The sequence below is a fragment of the Aplidium turbinatum genome, chromosome 1, assembly GCF_918807975.1.
Source record: "Aplidium turbinatum chromosome 1, kaAplTurb1.1, whole genome shotgun sequence".
Taxonomy (NCBI): Eukaryota; Metazoa; Chordata; class Ascidiacea; order Aplousobranchia; family Polyclinidae; genus Aplidium; species Aplidium turbinatum.
This window is the reverse complement of record NC_137472.1, coordinates 61,687,077-61,705,393: the sequence shown is the minus strand read 5'-3', so window position 1 is coordinate 61,705,393 and position 18,317 is coordinate 61,687,077. Positions and strand designations below refer to the sequence as shown.

Sequence of the window (18,317 nt, the reverse complement as noted above, 5' to 3'; positions counted from 1 at the left end):
TGCCACCAGACCATTACTTATCGACCGAAAACGCAAAAATATTTGAATTTGACTTTAGCATAGAGATTCATTGCAATGCAATGGAAATGACAATAAAATCAAACTTCCTCGCTTTAGATGAAATAGTCACGTTTCGATTCGAACTTGGGCATTTCTTGTCGTGATTAGTCCATTTTCTTGTAGTAGAAACAATTTTTAATTTTTTATTTGCTTGGGGTTGGAAAACTTTCCAGTTACTACTACAAACAATTGTGCACAATTAGAATGTAATCTGACGACAGCTTGATCAGCCACCAACCATTTGAAAATTTACTATTTCCTTCTACGTTGCGTGTATTACGTGAATACATTTCCCCCTTTTTGCGTTCGCATATTAGTAAATTGTAGGCGTCTCGCATGATCGACTGATTGCTCTCTATTGTGACATCACATACATGTTACGTTATCCTATTAAACTGAGACGCTGATAAACTGTTTGACATTTCGAAGTGTAGATGTGCCAATTTTGACAGTTGTGACTGTGCTAGATCTGACCAAGTGCCAATTGAAGAACGAGTGTTTCTGGAAGATCAGAGGGGACCAAGACAAATGTTCATCGGTGTAATTGAAGAAGTGGAAACCAGGCAGCGGTGGAAGAAAATCTTTAGAGATAGTGCTCAGCTCAAAAACATAAAGTTTCCGCTAAAGAAGTTCACGTTACTGCTCTTAAGGTGCGTCTACACGAGAAAGTGTACTTGCTTAGAAATTCTTGCTTAAGCTAGTTTTTAAGCTTGTTTCGTCTACGCTCACAATCTCAAAAAAGATTTTGCTTGCTTGAACGCGGTCACGTGAGTACTTCAACCGCAATGACGTCACGTTTCAAAAAGTTTGCGCCAAAGCAAGAAGCAAACCAACTGTTTTTTAACAACTAGTCGGCAGTCGCAGTGGAGTTGTTGCAGTCATTCAATGATTTAATAATGGCTTTCAAATGTTAACGTGTGTTATTTTTGTTGTGATGGTCATGATCAGAAATAAAAGCAACTGAACTCAACTTGTGTAAAAAATGCTGTAAAAAGATAAGGTTGCAAACGCGCAATTTACTTCAGAAAGAAGTGTTCCGACACCTTAGTGAAGTTAAAAAGTTAGAAACAGGCGTGGCCAGAAAACACTGGAAGCATCAAATACAAAACAACAACTACAAACTTCCTAATTGCTTGACTAGCAGCCAGACTACTGAGTGTAGACCTGAGGTTTTGCCGCGAAAAGATTTCTAAGCAAGAGAACTCACTTATAGTCTGGTCACTGGTCAGTTATGCACGTTTTAGGGCTGTTTTGTGCAAATTTGGGTAGACATTTTTCATATGCATTTTCAAGTTCCTTAGACACATCAGACTCAAAATTCGTCTAGAGCCCGAAAATTTCGGGGGTGGAAGGTCTTTAAAATGCCGCTCTCGTTTGGGGGCTAGTGATGGCTGGAGCGCATGTAGAAAATTTGTTTTATTTTTTTAAATGGCATATGAGTACTTGTTTGGGGGTAATTTGGCCTGAAAAACCGTTTGGAAGCATCAGTTTTAACCCAAAACAATCATTGAAGCAGATAATGGACAACAGTTGTCCAAATCACTAAAACCGTATGGATAAAATGACCGTTTTTGTGTAGGCTACGTGGCAATATGCGAAAGCGGGAGGCAAGTTTACAGTAACCTGGGCAGTGAAAGGGGTGCGAATTTAGTTTTGAATTGCATTTGCACCAGACAGATTAACTTTTGAGTTTTAAGAGTAGGATTGTTAAGCAGTCAGTCTTCGGGAAACATTGAGATTGGTCAGTCACAAAGAGAAATCCAACTATAGGCCTACTATTCCCTACAGCAGTGGTTCTTAACCGGGGGGCGTGAAGCCTCTCTCAGGGGGGCGCGAGCTCTACAACAATTTCAATTTTTTTTAATTACTTTAATGTCCTAGGACCTATGCTGTTTGTCATATTTTGTATTTTATTGTATTTATCTGCGAAGCATTGAATACTCTCAACCTTTAGCTTCAAGGGAAAAACATCAACATCATTAAGCATGATGACACCATTTGAACTTTTATAGCTAAACTTGACCTCTGGAAGAGTCGAATTGAACAAGGAAATCCAGCGAGCTTCAGTAACTTGGATTCTGCTCTCAAAGATGGTAACTTTGAGTCTGAGTTGAAGAAACAAATAGAAATCCACCTTAATAAATTGAAAGCGGAGTTCATCAAATACTTTCCAGATCTGGATGAGAAGCGTGAAGCCTGGAAGTTCATCAGAAACCCGTTTCAATGCAAAGTAGTTGATATTTTCGAAGAAGGACAAGAGGAGTTTCTTGAGATAAAGTTCAACTTCACAGCTAAAGAAGACTTCAAAGAACTGGAACTTGAGACGTTCTGGGCCAATTACCTTCCTGTTTACCCTCTTATCGCAACTCGGGCTTTTCGAATTCTAACAATGTTTGGATCCACGTATCTTTGTGAAGCTGCATTTTCTGCTCTCCTTGCTATCAAGACAAAGTACAGAAACAGGCTGAGAGTTGAAGGAGACTTACGTTGTTCATTCTTTGGAGTTAAACCTCGCATCAAAAATCTAGTCGCTAAGAAGCAGTGTCAAGTATCTTACTGATGTGTACAATAAACAGACAAAAATGCAATTTTTTTGGTATGATACTTATTTAAAGTCTAGGGGGGCGCGAGGCTCATGACCATTATTGAAGGGGGGCTTGATAGAAAAAAGGTTAAGAACCACTGCCCTACAGGGAATACAAAAATTGGATTCCTCTTTTGTTTAGTCTATTTCCAGCATGGAATAGAAAAGTTTGACTTCCCTTTATTCAGTCAATAGACACACCATTGCAACAATTTTAATCTTTCTGAGTTACGGTAGCCTACATCTTTTGTTTGTCTCATATAATATGATTTAATATTGGTACAAACCAGGCAGTGTTAGAATTATCCAATAAGCTATGAAAACTGATTAGTGTTAGAATAAACAAGCTATCACTTTTGTGGTTCTGACTTGCTTCAAGTGTAATTGTACGACAGTTGTCAATGTTGTTTCACCATTTCAATCATTTCACCATCCTGATTGCACTAATTTGTCAGAAGCAGCCAAAATATGACAAAATTTGTTTGCCTTATCAAGCTATTTGTAGGTTGATTGTAAAGAACACCAAAACTGTCACTCGTCCCTGTCGCACCCCTGCAACTCAGTCACAGCTCTCTCGTGGACGCACAAAGGACAAGGCTGGTTTTATCAACTGCCACCTTACGATCAAGCTGTACTCTATTATTAGGTCTAAAAACTTGATGCAAGCCTTGTTCCATCATGGGATAGCCTTATCTTACAATAGCACTCTTCGCTTCATTGAAGAACTCTCAGTTACAGTAAAAGACCTTTACTGCAGATCAGGTGGAAGAGTATTGCCAACTGCCCTACGACATGGTGTATTTACTGTGGTAGTTGATGACAACATCGACCAAAACAGCTCCAGTTCAGCTGCAATTCGTCACCTGCATGGAACATCCGTTTCAATCATGCAGTTTCACTTGCATTACGATCAAGGTGAACAGCGGGTCAGAAGAAAGTATGCAGACATGGCCACAGACGAGGTACACCAACAAGTCAAATAACACATGTTCGCTTGATACGTTCCTCAATGTATCACTTGCAAACCTGCCTAAACATGCACAACGCCCCCAATACACTATGCATGACTTTGAAGAATCATTTAAAGAGAACATTCAACTGATACTCCAACAACAAAACAGTGAAAAAGATTACTGCTGAATGTGAAGGATGCTGTCAGCAATTACTACAATGCAAAGGGAAGAAGAAGATTACAGTACCGGTACTCCTTCTTCATGGGTTGCATACCATACAGCGAAAGCAAGAGATCAAACTGCAAACATCACAACAATCAATAGCATTCTTCCAATAATTATCGACCATGTGAGTCATAGCTGGGATTTGCAACTGCACATTCTGAGCATTGCCAAAGATTATACAGAATATCTGAATCCAGGCCAGATCGCTGTTGGTTGTTCACTGTTCAGATCAACCGCTGTACGCAATGAAGAAACAGATACAGTGGTTATGTCCAAACCAAGACGATTACTTTTGTTTCCTAGATGGATTGCATATTTCTGTGTTGGACTGCTCTACTCTGTGTTGGACAGCTGCTGAAAGGCACTGGTCTTGATACGATTATCAACTCGACTGCTTTACATACTGTCGAATTGGCCAATGCCATATGTGATGTGAACCACATTAAAAAAGCAAGATACGCTTTGCAAATGACAGCAGTATGCTTGAATAAACTTTCAAAGGATGCTTATGAACTATCCAGAACATGAAGACGTAGCCTACAACAATCATTCCAAGATTGGTTGTCTAAAAGTAATGAAAGTACAATGTTCAAGTATTGGTTCAACATTCTACAAATCATAAAAACAGTTCTACTGTACGTGAGATCCTTGCGAGAGGCTAACCTTCCACTTTTCATAGGCACAATCGAAGAATTAATACCTCCATTTGTTTGCATTGGATCACATCAATTATGCTAGGTGGTCGTCAGTCTTCATACAAAACTTAAAATAAATCGAAGTGTTACACATTCTATTTGTTTGAACACTTTATGGCTGGTCACGTTGTTGTAAATTCTGTGCGACAGCAATTCTTCAAAGTAGCGTTTGACCAGCGCCACGAGCAAAACAACAAGCAAGTGAAAGCATCCCAAGGAAGATATATCAATCTGGTCAACAAGGAAGATCTAGACTTTCTACGCAAGATCGAGATATCTCTTCCAGAGATGCTTCACTATCTGGAGAAAGTCGATGGTAAGAATAATACTATGACCAAGCAACACAAAGAATGTTCAGCGGCATTTATCGAGCAGTTTGTGCAGGACTGTAAAAAGATATACAAAAAGCTCCACATTAACCCATTCAGCAGGCAACAACAGTTTACAAAGCTGAACTCGTCGACCATTTTTCCAGTAGAGGTTACTGTTGATTGTAAGAAAATCTTTGACTTGAGAAAGGCACAGTACAACAACTTCAAGAAGACCCAAGAAGACCCGTTTTGTTGAAGGGACAGATGATGTAATAAAAACACCAATCAGAAAGAACGCTTTGAAGTTGCCAAGCACTGCTGGGAAAATTCAAATGGAATGCCCCAAAATGATGTTTAATCCTGTAATGATGAACAAGCTTTGTGATGCCTGTTGGAACAAAAAAGAACTTGCAATAGATGTTTTTTGCTTCAAATTTACAGGTTTGAAAGAAAGCCTTTTATATTTTTTATGTCTAGGCTACTTTTTCTGTAGTTTTGTTTTATTGTTAGCCAGAAAATTAGTTGAAAGTACCGGTATTTCGTAATATGCGCACAATTCTTAATGTCTGTATTTTAGGGTTACCTGAGTGCCTGGCAACCAACGATGGCTTACTATATCACAACCCAAAATCAAGGATCATTGATTGCTTGACAAGCAAGTCAGTCACTTATCCAGAAAAGGCAGATGAGCTTGTGGTTGATCTTTCTGTCATCATTCGAGCCAAAGCTGCTACTGTGCAAAAAAATTCTACATTTGAGGAATTTGCATTAATGGTCTTAAATGAGACAGCCAGCAAGGGAGAAAAGCAGCACAAAATTGACTTGGTTGCAGATCAATACCACGCCTTAAGCATAAAGAGCATACAAGGAAACAACGTGGGTCGGACACTAACCCAGAACTTAAGTTTGAAAAAAAGGATCTCCTACCGCCAAACTTTTCTGGCTTATATCTCACAAACTCGGTAAACAAAACGAGATTGAACTAACTTATTGCTGACATCAGCAAAGAGCATCATTAGTCATGGCAAAACGACTTTTGCATCACTAGTGCCGCAGTAGCGTAGCCAGGAATTTTGAAAGGGGGGGGTTTGACGACCCAGCGGCGGGGGGTCTGGGGGGCCTCCCCCAGAAAATTTTGAAAAATTACTTTGAATTTGGTGCATTCTGGGAGCATTTTCAACAAAAATGAGGGTATGAATATTCCTGCAAAATGGTGCTGTCCGGTGGCATAGCAAAAGGATAAGATCATGTTTTCTTCGGCATTTTTCGGAAATAAAGCTAACTCTTCATGTTTTCTTGTTGCTAATTCCTGGCTGAGATGTTTCAATGTTTGGTATTGGCAAAAATCGCTCTTTTAATGCAGTTTTGTTTAAAATTTGGCAATTTTTTTTTAGACTGAAAGCATCATTCTCAATATCGTGACGTCACATGCGTGCCAAAGGGGGGGGTTGTAACCCCCAAAACCCCCCCCTTGGCTACGCCACTGAGTGGTAGTAGTGTTTGGGCCAATGTTGGCAATTACGATACAAGCTATGGTGATCACCTTGCCTTAGAAGAGGCTGATAACAGGATTGTTTGCCACATTAAGGATATGTTGCGAAGTGGTTTGTCAACACTATGTGTACGGACTGTGGATACAGATGTAATTATTATCTTCCTTGCTTTCATGAAGAAGTTTATTGATTGGAATGCCAACACCCAAATAACTGTGGACTTTGGCTCCGGAAAACATAGGCAGACCATCTCCATCAATGCTACGTACAATCATTTAGGAGAGGCTGTCTGCTTGGGTACCGTATGTATATTGTCTTTTCATGCATTTGCTGGAGGAGATACAACAAGCTCCTTTTACAAAATTTCAAAACGCAGCTGGTTCCATCTGTGGAAGCAATATCCTAAAGTGGAACAACTCACAAGAGTTTTCCAAAGATTCAGCTGGCTACCATCAGAAGCATGTCTGACTGAGAGCATGTCAGATATTGCTGATTTTGTTTCATTTGCATATGCAAAAAAAGAGGCCAACTTGAATCGACTTCGGTATGAGCTGTTCGTCTCATCATCATCGAATGAATTAATGGACCTTCCACCTACACTTGATGCCCTGACTCTGCATGTTCATTGCAGCGCGTATCAGGCAGGATGGATAATTATGGGGAAACACTATAAATCAGTCTGTTTGAACATTGGGGTTGGGTTAAATTGCAGAATGAGCTAAGCATTCAGTGGACAACAGATGCAAGAGCACAACAGTTGGAAAGACTGACGAAGACATGCAAGTGCAAGATGGCTAAATGTGACACCTGTCAATGTGCAAAATTAGGGTTGCAATGCCTTAGTTTTTGTATCTGTAAGAGACAATGTGTAGTGTAGCATGACATTGAAGAAATCATTTCATTGAGTAAAACAAACAACAACTATATTATATACGGTACGGTAACCAACTAACCATTTGCAAAATATTGTGCATTTGGACGTTTTTTTTTTGCAATTTTTCGCTATTTTAATGTAAATAACTGGCTTTGTGATGATTTTAGATGAAAATAGGTGCTTTTAAACGCTTTTTTGGGCCAAATTAACCCAAATTGACTACCCACATGCTATAATTTAAAACATTTTGACATTTTCTTGTATGAGCTTCATTGTCTTGTAGCCCCAAAAGTGGGAGCAGCCGTTTGGGCACCTTCCACCCCCGAAATTTTCGGGCTCCAAACGGTTTTTACATCTACTGCACCTAAGCAACTCGAAAATATAGGTGAAAAATGTCTACCCAAGTTTGCACCGAAATGTGCATAACTGACCAGACTATTAAGCGCCCAGTTTTTCGCTCTGGAGCGTATTTTTTCTCGGGCACTCGCTTACTCGCTCAGTTTCTCAAAAGTAAGCGGCACAAAGTGCAATTATCTTAAACAAACAAGAAGTTTTGGTGGCTTTAAGCAAGAAAACAGTCGTCGTGTAGACGCACCTTTAGGGTCGAATGCAGAAAGGTCGCTCAAAATAAACCTAGCTTAACGCCAAGCTCTTCTCAGGCAAGCGCAGTTTCAGTCAAGCTTGGTTTAAAACTTAAGCGCGCTGCAGAAACTAATTTGCAAGGCGCTTGGCCAAGCCACCCATTGAGCTGCGCTTCATAATAAAACTGGTTTTAAGCCACGTTTTTGACGTAAAGTATGACGTCACTCGACTTGCCATGGTGATTTTTGAAACCCACCCGACTAATAAAGTAATTGTCAGTTTAGAAAGTTGTTCGTGTAATTACGGATGCTTTATTAATGACATCATAATACCTTTTGTTACATCACAATTAAAGTTTGAAACATAAAGTTTCCATCATCGCCAGCAGAAATTCTACATACCAAACAGAAGTTTTATGGTATTGCCAATTTTCCTTGTGTAATAGGTGCAATTGATTGCACGCATATAGCCTACATATAGTTTCACCTGGTGGTGAAAACGCTGAAATCTTCCGAAACAGGAAAGGCTATTTCTCAATAAACACCCAGTGCATTGTTGATGCAGAATTACGCATTACAAATATTGTCGCATCATGGCCAGGAACAACCCATGATGCACGGATCGTTGATAATAGCCGGAATTGTTCCCAATTTCAACAGTGCAATGTTAATGGAATACTGCTAGGAGGTAGTGGTTACGCTTGCGGCTTGCCGAAGTTATTTACTGACTCCGCTGCAAAACCCATTAGGTGCAGCACAAGTGCGCTATAATAGAAGCCATATCAAGACACGTGGAGTTGTGGAAAGAGCTTTTGGTGTTCTTGAACAAAGATTCCGCTGCATGAGGACGCCGCTGCGGACCAAATTAGAAAATACATTGGTTTTCATTGTGGCAGTGGCCTGTCTGCACAATGTTGTTATTTCTCACAAAGCATTCATTTTATTAGCCTACAGTTGTAGACTATGCATTTCACCTGTAACTCAAATAAATCTGGTTAGAATTTTCTCTTTAACCTGGTCGAATGAAATGCTGCTAGTAAGCTTCAGCATTTCCACAAAGGCCTACAGTTCTACAGACGGAGAATGCACATTTTAGCAAGCTTCAAAAACTGCCCTGCACGATGGACTGATTATGCTGCATGGTCGATCCATTGTTTGCCCAAGCATCGATCTTGTTTAGTAACTCGTTAGATTGCAAAGTTGTATTCTCGAGAGTTGCATTTACGAAATGAATACCGAACATATTTTAGAGGTACCGAACACACAACTTCACCGGAATCCTTTGAAATCCAGTTTGCAAAAATGCTTAAGTCAAGATCCGCCGCTGTTAAGTCGCCATTTTGGTGACTTAAAGTGGTGGCTCAAAACCTGGAATGAAACGAGTTTTAAGCTAGGCTTAAAGTAAGAATAGTTTCTGCAGCGCAAAACTCGGCTCAAGCCACTATCTAAACCCGGCTTGCTTAAAACTAGTTTTGAGCTACCTTTCTGCATTCGACCCTTAGTGATAGTAGTGCTGACGATGGCAATAACATTAATGATGATAATACAGACAAAATGTACAAACCACGTCCATCAAAAAATATGAAAGGTTCCCAGAAACACATCTCATTGACGATAAAATGCCTAAGTCTCTACCATCAGTGGCAAAAGCATGCGATCACACAGGTGTCTCTGATAGATCTGCTGCTATAATCGCTTCAACCGTTTTGAAAGACGTGCGATTTATCTCATCAAAAAATCAATCCAAAATAATTGACCGAACTAAGATTTGCAGAGAGAGAACAAAAACACGTGAAATATTGCAAAAGAAAGGAATGACCGATACATTGGCGTAGCCAAGAGGGGGGTTTGGGGTTACAACCCCCCCTTTGGCACGCGTGTGACGTCACGATATTGAGAATGATGCTTTCAGTCTCTATGTTTATAAAACAAAGTTTGCCTAATTTTAAACGAAACTGCATTAAAAGAGCGAGTTTTGCGAATACCAAACATTCAAATATCTCAGCCAGGAATTAGCAACAAAAAAACATAGAGACTTAGCTTTATTAGCCTACCGAAAATTGCCCAAGAAAACATGATCTTATCCTTTTGCTATGCCACCAGACAGCACCATTTTACAGGAATATTTATACCCACATTTTTGTTGAAAATGCTCTCAGAATGCACCAAATTCAAAGTAATTTTTCAAAAATTTCTGGGGAGGCCCCCCAGACACCCCGCCACTGGGTATCGCCTTGAGCGAAGATGCCGACGGGCTTCGCCCGCCGGCCGTCAAAACTCCCTCCCTTTCAAAATTCCTGGCTATGCTACTGGACCGATATACTAGGATTGTATTTTGATGGCAGAAAGGACAAAACAATAAAAAAGTGATGGATATTGATGGAAAATATCGCCAAAAACAGTGATCGAAGAACATGTCAGCATCATTTCAGAGCCAGACTCCTGATATTTCTCTCATGTAACGCCATCTAATAGATCAAGCAAATCAATAACTTCAACTGTCATTGGGAGTCTCGATGAAAAGGGTGTTGATTATGGCGAAGTAGTAGCCGTTGGATGTGATGGAACGGCATTAAACGCGGGAGTTATGGGTGGTATTATACGGAGACTGGAAAAGTCATTTGGACGTCCGCTTCATTGGTTTGTATGCATGTTACATCCCAACGAACTTCCCTTGAGACATGTATTTGTACATCTGGATGGATTAACAACTGGACCACGTGGATTTTCCGGTCCTATTGGAAAAGCCCTTGCTTCGTGTATGGAGCATCTTCTCAAACAGTTCGAGAGGATACATTTTAGATCCTTTTCCAACCATAGACATGACGGACTTAAATACAGATCAACTTTACTTGAGGAAAATGTGTGAAAACACGGAAACCTGGTCTGCTCAATCACTCACGATGGCTAACCACTGCGAACAGAATCCTGCGCTGTTACGTCGGTGTTAATGGCCCATCTGAAAATGTAAAGGTGCTTGTGGCATTCATAATCAGAGTGTATGCACCGATGTGGTTTGCCATGAAGACTTTGTGTTTCAAACTTAATGCTTTCATGCCCCACTTCTTGAGCGCTTACACTTACAGTATAAATAACCATCGCAAAACATTGTAGGTGCAGTCACTGAAAAGAAGGGCGACAGCGACACTTGCCTGAACCAATTGCGATAAATCGGTAAATCTTCTTGTTATGCAGTTGGCCACGAATATGAAAAACACGTTAGAAATTTTAATGATTCACAATTCATAAAGTAAAGCTTTATCAGGTCATGGGTTTACTGTTGAAAGAAACCGGTTTATAGAACTCGTAAATAAATGAATTGCATTCACTCTATAATGTTTGTTTATGGCTTTATATTGCGACAGCATTGAGTTACTGTAAGTTTTTTTTTTTTTATTTCTGACCATCACAGCGAAAGCAATACATATCATTGACATGATGTCAACATAGCAAAGGTCTAGAAAAGGCAGAAGCGACAAAATGCGAACGTTACAACGTGCTTAAGACAGAGATAAGTAATTAAATTAAAATATTGTCACAGTCGCAAGGCCTTATTGTTTGCTAATAAGCTGGTATTGTTGAGTTTGATAATAAATTGTTCGGCTTTATTGAAGGAAATTCAAACCATACTCTATATATTGGATATGACTTGGCAAATCTTGCAGCTTCGAGCTATGTGCAACTTTCTACTCGAAACAATTATTGAAAGGAAGATATTTTTGAACAAATAACTCGGGATAGAATTACAACAATAGCAACTCCGTGATGTCACAATTATCGCTTGCAAACAATGAAAATACTTTGGTTTACGGCAATGGTTTCAATTCAACTCAATTTTACGCTCCATTTAGTTTCTACAATAGAATACAGACGGAAAATTCTTGAGAACAAGCGAGTGAAGCGACATGCTTTTGTGGTGTTGAAGATGAGTTGTGCGCCTGTACGACGATGCTTGCAGGAAGGAAGATGCGACACCCAGCGCAATTAATAAGCTGCACCTGTGTTTTGGTAAGATACGATGCTTTGCTGAAAGACAATCCGAAAAGTTGACACAAAAGTTTCTCTTCCCGTCTGCACCACTGTTCATAAACTCAGATACTTAGTTGTCTGATGTGTTTTCTGGAGTGGAGTCCACCCAGATAGATCTGTTGGGTTAGCCCCGACTACTAACGAAGAAATTTCAAGATCAAGCAGCGCTGGTTCGACTCTCGGTGTGCGCGCTTTAACAACGCATATCAGGACAGCTCTCCATATAGCAGCACATAGTGATTGGAATAATTCACAGAGCACACCAATCGGAAGTTTCACCCAGTCAATCTTGGTGGGTCCTAACATCGGTGGTTCAAAGTATGTACTAGTATGGGAAACATCAAACATGACAGGACTAAGCTCTCAAAGAAACTGTTTCAGTCCGAGGATAACGATCTCCACAATCCATCAATTTAAATGACAAAATGATTAAAGGTAGCAGTTGACAAGGAAGAATGTAGCCTACAATCTACATCGGTTCATTTTACTCATATCAAAAATGTCATATTTGTAATAGAATCTGCTTTTCTAGAGCTGTAATAGAATCTGCTTCTTGAGTGTGTTCGCATTTATTGTTATCTAGTTTAGTGAAAAGTGGTTTCTACAAATCATGCTCAAAAGGAGAAGGTTTCTATGCCAACGTTTATTACCAAGTGAGATAAATTGGGAAATGGAAAATTGCAAGAATAACATTAAAGTCGTTCCAAAGTAAAGTACGTGTTTCGTACGTCCACACAAATAAAGTCACTACTCAAGAGAGAAAAATAGCAGATACGTTGATCTGGACTCCATAAATAGGTCTACAATAAAATAGATGCAACAGCTGTATTAAGAAAAAACATACCGGACTCGCCAGTTAAATATCGACGCTACAGAGAAACTTTAGACAATGACTAAAAACTTTTGTTCAAAAAGTCCATGTTTTCGTGGATAATTGTTTCGCGCAATGTAGGCTTATACACAATTAGGCTACTTCCATCTGCAGAGACGATGCAGCACCACCTCTGCTTTCGTTGGCAACAATGCCACAACTTTTCAAGCTCTCATTCGTAAAAAATATCAGTTTGTAGAACGTTGTCAGTTATCTTCCTACCAATGGATTTATGAACTAATGCGAACAGACTGTTACTATCAATCTTTGTATTTGGTGCATTACGACTCAGCTCTTCGGAGTTAAGTATCTGCTTTGTTTTTACTTTTTATGTGTGATTGCAATATGGACCATCTTAAGTCAGATGCAAAATAGTTTTTTGGTACATAAATTATTTTCGCAAACAAATTTTCAAAACATTTATCTGTTCCTTACACTTACTTTCCTATGCACTTATTTATGCCAATTGATCACGTCTGCAGACTTAAAATCAATTTAAAAACGACGGGTTTTGCTGTCTGGAGAGAAACCCTGCAATGCCTTTCACTGTTTTCAGTGTCATTGAGGAGACGCAGCGGCGTGCTTTTGAGCAGTGTCGAACCCACGTCCTTACGAAAGTCACGAAGACGCTCTCACCATTAGGGGAGGATGAGGTAAGATGAGCACCGTTTTGCTCAAGTCTCTTTGCAAAATATAACAAAAACAGTTTGCTTCGAAAATTTTTAAAAGGGTGGACTTGAAGCACTAGTCAGTTAACAATTAACTAAAAAATACAAATTTAACAGTAACATTAATTAAGCTAAGGTAATTTCTTGTGGGGTAGTTTAAGTTAAGCAGGCTAACTGCTCCAAGTCTAAGCTTCAATTAGCACTGCACGCTTTACCTTATCCTGTTTTTTACAATAAAATAAAAATATTAAAAAACTAAGTTTAACTAATCTATACTTTTTATTGAATATTCTCACCTTTTATACCTACCAAAAAAAAGCAGAATTGACTTATATATTGTAATATAATCAAACTAATCAATTTTTTACCACAAAAAGAAAATTAACAATTTTGACATAAACAATATAATTGCCTACAATTGTAAAATAAGATTTTCACTAAACATAACAAATATTGTTGATGAGTCACAACCGAACTGACTCCGTTCCCATTGTAAATTCCTTACCCAAAGATCACGATTCAATTTATTTCACCTCTCAGGGAAAACTGAAATAGAAATGTTAAAATAAAATGTTTTGTTAAAGTTCTGGAACAAGGTTAAAACTGTACAGTTGTAAATAATTATTCCTGCAGGGACTCAAACCCGGAACCTCTGGATGAGAAACCAGCGCGTTAATCCATTGCGTTACATGGACAGTTGGACACGTGTAATGAGAATAGCTGATCGTACTTGATTTGATTTTAAGTGTTGATGATATGGTTTAATATAATTAGGCTACGAAGTCTGAGGAGTCGCACCACATTGTACTGGCATATACTGTTCTTTTTTGTATTGATTAAAAAAACAAACTGAACAGAACATGTAGGTCCACACAGAGTGAAATTTACATGCCTTTTGACTCTTTTTTATTTCTTTAAAAGTAATGTCTAAAAAGACATTATTGTCCCAAAAAAAATGTCTAAAAAGACATTATGAAAAGTAACTACTCTTTTCATAATGTCTTTTTATTTAAAATTCGTTGTCTTTAAATTTCGTTATGTTTCGACGGAAAAATCTTTTCCCTTCTTTCGTTTGGACATTGTGGCAATTTGGTTTTGTGATGTGCTTGAAAAAAAAATGCATAAAATTGTTTCAACGCAGAAGGCGTCGAAGTGCATAATGAGCGAGCTTGCATCCAAAGTGCTCAGCCAAAATATATGAACAATAGCTTCGGCTAAGAAAGTTTCATGCAAAATGCTGTGTAGTCCAAAACTTTTCTTCTTTTTGTGGCATACTGTAGTTCTTTTGTCTTGATTTTCTTTTCGAGTTAAACGTCTTAAACGAAAAAAGTCCTTTGCCTGATTTGCTTCAAACACCCCTGGTTGAAGTTGATTTGATGACGTTTCAGCAAAAGCAATCAATGTTTGTTTTGTAACAAAATAAGCCTATCGCAAAATTGTAACTCAGTATGATCTAACTTAGCCTAATTTTGACAGTAGTTATTTGAAGATTTGTTTGCAAGCCAATGAGATGCTGGCTCAAATTACTGATGTTAAAACTTTAGAATAATTGTTTAAAAAAAACATTTCATAATGTTGATAATACGACTTGCACGTCAAGCACTGTATCAACAAGGGTTTAAAATTGTAAGATACTCACAGAATGTGATTTGTAGAAGTTTATATCGGTGGAAAATAAATCACTAAATAAATCAAAATATAAATAAAAATAAATCACTACAACAACCAGCAAGCATTATGAAGCAACCTTAGAGTAACTCAAGAAATTTATTTTTGTTAGCTACTCCACAGGAAAGGCTTTGTGGAACAATCTTGCACCTCTGATCATAAATATAATTAGCCTAATGCCTGCATTTTCTAACTTTTCATAAAGCCCAGTTTTGTTTTTGTCGTGGAATAATAGTAAGTTACTATGGTTCTGTTTGGCGTAACTTCATGAAATTTATTTTCAAGCACCTTTTCCCCATAAAAATTTTCTGCGTAAGCCTATTTCATCTTCTTGACAATACAGCAGGAATGCTAATTAGCTTTCAAACCCGTTTGTAAATTCAAAAGAAACAAGATTCTTTGGCGAATTGCACATATATCTTCATTTCTGTTATGAATATTTTCCATGTGGTGTATATCGTATAGCGCTCTCAACCAGTGCGCCATAGAAGGTCGACAGGTGCGCCGCAGGGAAACTGAAAAAATATTTTTAAAAATTCTGTAGCCAATTATTTTTAGAATTACGGATAGAAACTATGTAGCTTATTCTCTGAATCTGAAAACGGATAGCTCAGTTTATCAAATGGTGTGATATTTTGTCGATCAAAGCCAGATTTTTTTCAGCTGAAGGTTGTGCTGTGTGTTTTTATAATTTGAAATTATTAAAATATTAAAGGCTTTATTTCTTATAACTAGTTTTTCTTTTTTTTTATTGAACATTCAGTAGCCTATATTGAAGATAATGACATTATGAGGTCTATGTAATGAAAATTTGGAAGCAATGCAAGAGAAATACGGAAATAGCTTACTCTAATAATTTTGCGCTTGTTTTGCTCGCCCGGTGCGCCGCCTCAACTTTAGAGATCTGCAGGTGCGCCCTGGTGTAATAAGATTAAGAAACACTGGCGTATACGTTTGCAAATATGCCAAGTTAGAAAGGTGAAAATAGCAAGGTTTCATTGCAAATGCGTTTATGGGATAATAAGTAAATTTCGAATGACATATAGGCATAAATTGTTTCTAAAACCAAGCTAAATTTTCATGTCAACTTAAATATTTTTGCTTCTGGAGTGCCCCCAATCAAATCAGTCAGGCTACGCTATTACATGAGACTAGCTAACCATATTCAGCTTGAATTGACGATAATTTTTTTAGTTTGCAGCAGTTAGGTTACTGATTTGGATAGATTTTGGATTGAAAACAAAGAAAATTGGATACAACATTCTTGTCGCCGCATATGATGTTTTACTTATAGACGACGTAGTTGGTTTACTCAACCCATTAAACCACGTGTACTGAGGGTAATATCAGTGGTGTACGCAGGATTTTGTTACTGGGAGAGAGGGCATTCGGTATAAAGCTACTGTATAGTTTGACCAAGGTTTAAAGGTAGCTTTCTGTGGCTGAAAAAAAATTGTACTGTACTTGTACTGTAAAGGAAGCTTAAAAAACATAAAAACGAAATCTAATCTAAAGAAGAATCAACAACATGTCCAAGGTCGAAAAGAACAAATGAAAAAAGCTGAATTCTGATTCAAACTTGATTGGCTTAGAGAAGATTTGTTGGCACTGACAGTGCAAGTGGAACTTGTCACTGGTTCATTTGAAAAAGCTTGATCAAACTGAGGCAGAAAAAAGTCAATCTCATCGTGTTTAGAGTTAACCAAAGATAACTTACTTGCTTTCTCAGTCTGTGCTGTCTCCATTCACTGATATCTGTTCAGCAGAAGCTGGTCCTTTAGGTCGAAAACAATTGCGAATAGCACCACGCTTCATGTCTCAATTCTTGTGATGTTAAATCTGAAATTTGACTTGGAGTCTAAAGCACTGGAGGTTACCAAGTTCTTATATAATATGCATATGTATTTTCCGCTTCCCCCAGTCCACTTTTCAGCATGAACACTTATGCATTTATATTGGCAATAAACGCGCATAACAAATGGTTGCACTGGAGCTCCAACTGACGAAGATGAGGCTCTGTCTATGTTTCTACCCTCAGGCTTACTCTTATGTTTCTACCCTGTTTATGACGCAACTTCTACTAACAATGTTACCTGCCTCATTTGGTCTCCATTATATTCAGAATCGGACTGGAGTGAGATTTGTGTAAGGAAGTTAAAAATTGTTAGAATTACAAAATTCAAAGACACGACCAATAAAGTGGCACCTTGTTAACGATTATGAGATGGCTATTGTATATTAAGACCACCGCCAACTTATTTCAGGTTTGGTTAGTCACAAGCAAAGAAATAGGCTACAACTGGGCTTCTATGTATCGTTAATACTTCGTCGTCGTCAAGCAAGTGATCCATGTAATAAACAATCAACGAAAAACATCAATAGTTTCGCATAGCCAACTTGTACATGCTTTTAATACAGGGCCGGTTACCGAGATTAACAGAGTGAAGTTTTCCGATTGTTGCCCTTGAATTATTCCATCCATTAGGTGCCGCTGAGTGTAGAGCAGTCCTTAGAATACGTTGCTCAAGCGCACACCCCGAAAGTCGAACCAGCGCCGCTTGATCTTGAAGCTCTTCGTTCACGAAGCCACGCGCTAACCAGCAACTGAGCTTTCGGGGCAGACGAACACAAATTCAATCCAGATAGCACCCTCTTCAATCAACCACCGTGGCTCACCCACAGAATCATTTAACTCCTCTCGCTCAACCTTTGAAAACAGACTACTGCTCCCTCTCTTCCCTCATTTATATGTCGAGCTAGGCCTTAGCCTAGAATCGGACAAATCATCGACGTCGCCTCTTGATGTACCGTACGCTTGCACCTTCCTGTCCCACGTCTACATCTTTATAAACCTAAGCCTTCACCTCACTCTGATTTATTGAAACCACTAAAATCTTCCAGTGAAGTTCTCATACCTAAAAATTGATGAACTCAGAAACTTTATTCAATCAAAGTATGTTACCCCTTCGAGTTCATAAGTATGTTACGTCTAAATGCCGATTGTCAAGGTTGCCAGATTCAGCTTTACGGATTACTGGTTGGGCTACCATTGGGAGATTAGGAGTAAGATTACGGTCCGAAAACCACCACCGTCATTCTGGCAGAATAATTTTGCGCGATCCGCCTAAAAAAATGATCCGTAAAAAATTGCGCGGTTAACAATGCGATGAAAGCAGCAACATTCGGAAGCTGATAAAATCACTTCTCCTTACCACATCAAAGCAAATGTTATATTTTTTCCATAGCCAAATGAACAGTGAACACAGAAATTTAAATAAAAAACTCAACTTGTCAAAAATAAAGCA

The 18,317-nt window shown here is 38.6% G+C and overlaps 1 protein-coding gene across 7 annotated transcripts in view; it reads right to left on the bottom strand.

The window, feature by feature from the left end:
- The window catches only part of LOC145784470 (protein NLRC5-like), a 562,247-nt gene that overhangs the window by 22,699 nt on the left and 521,231 nt on the right, over nt 1-18,317 (bottom strand). The window contains exons 1-2 of one of the 7 annotated variants that reach the window (XM_082596311.1): nt 17,441-17,988; nt 16,730-16,851 (exon numbers count right to left, since the gene is read on the bottom strand). The exons of the other annotated variants lie outside the window; for them this stretch is intronic. Of the exons in view, the coding sequence (XP_082452437.1) occupies nt 16,730-16,757 (28 nt within the window). The 5' untranslated portion in view covers nt 16,758-16,851; nt 17,441-17,988. Of the gene's footprint in view, nt 1-16,729; nt 16,852-17,440; nt 17,989-18,317 lie in introns of those variants that run through there. 7 annotated transcript variants of the gene reach the window in all.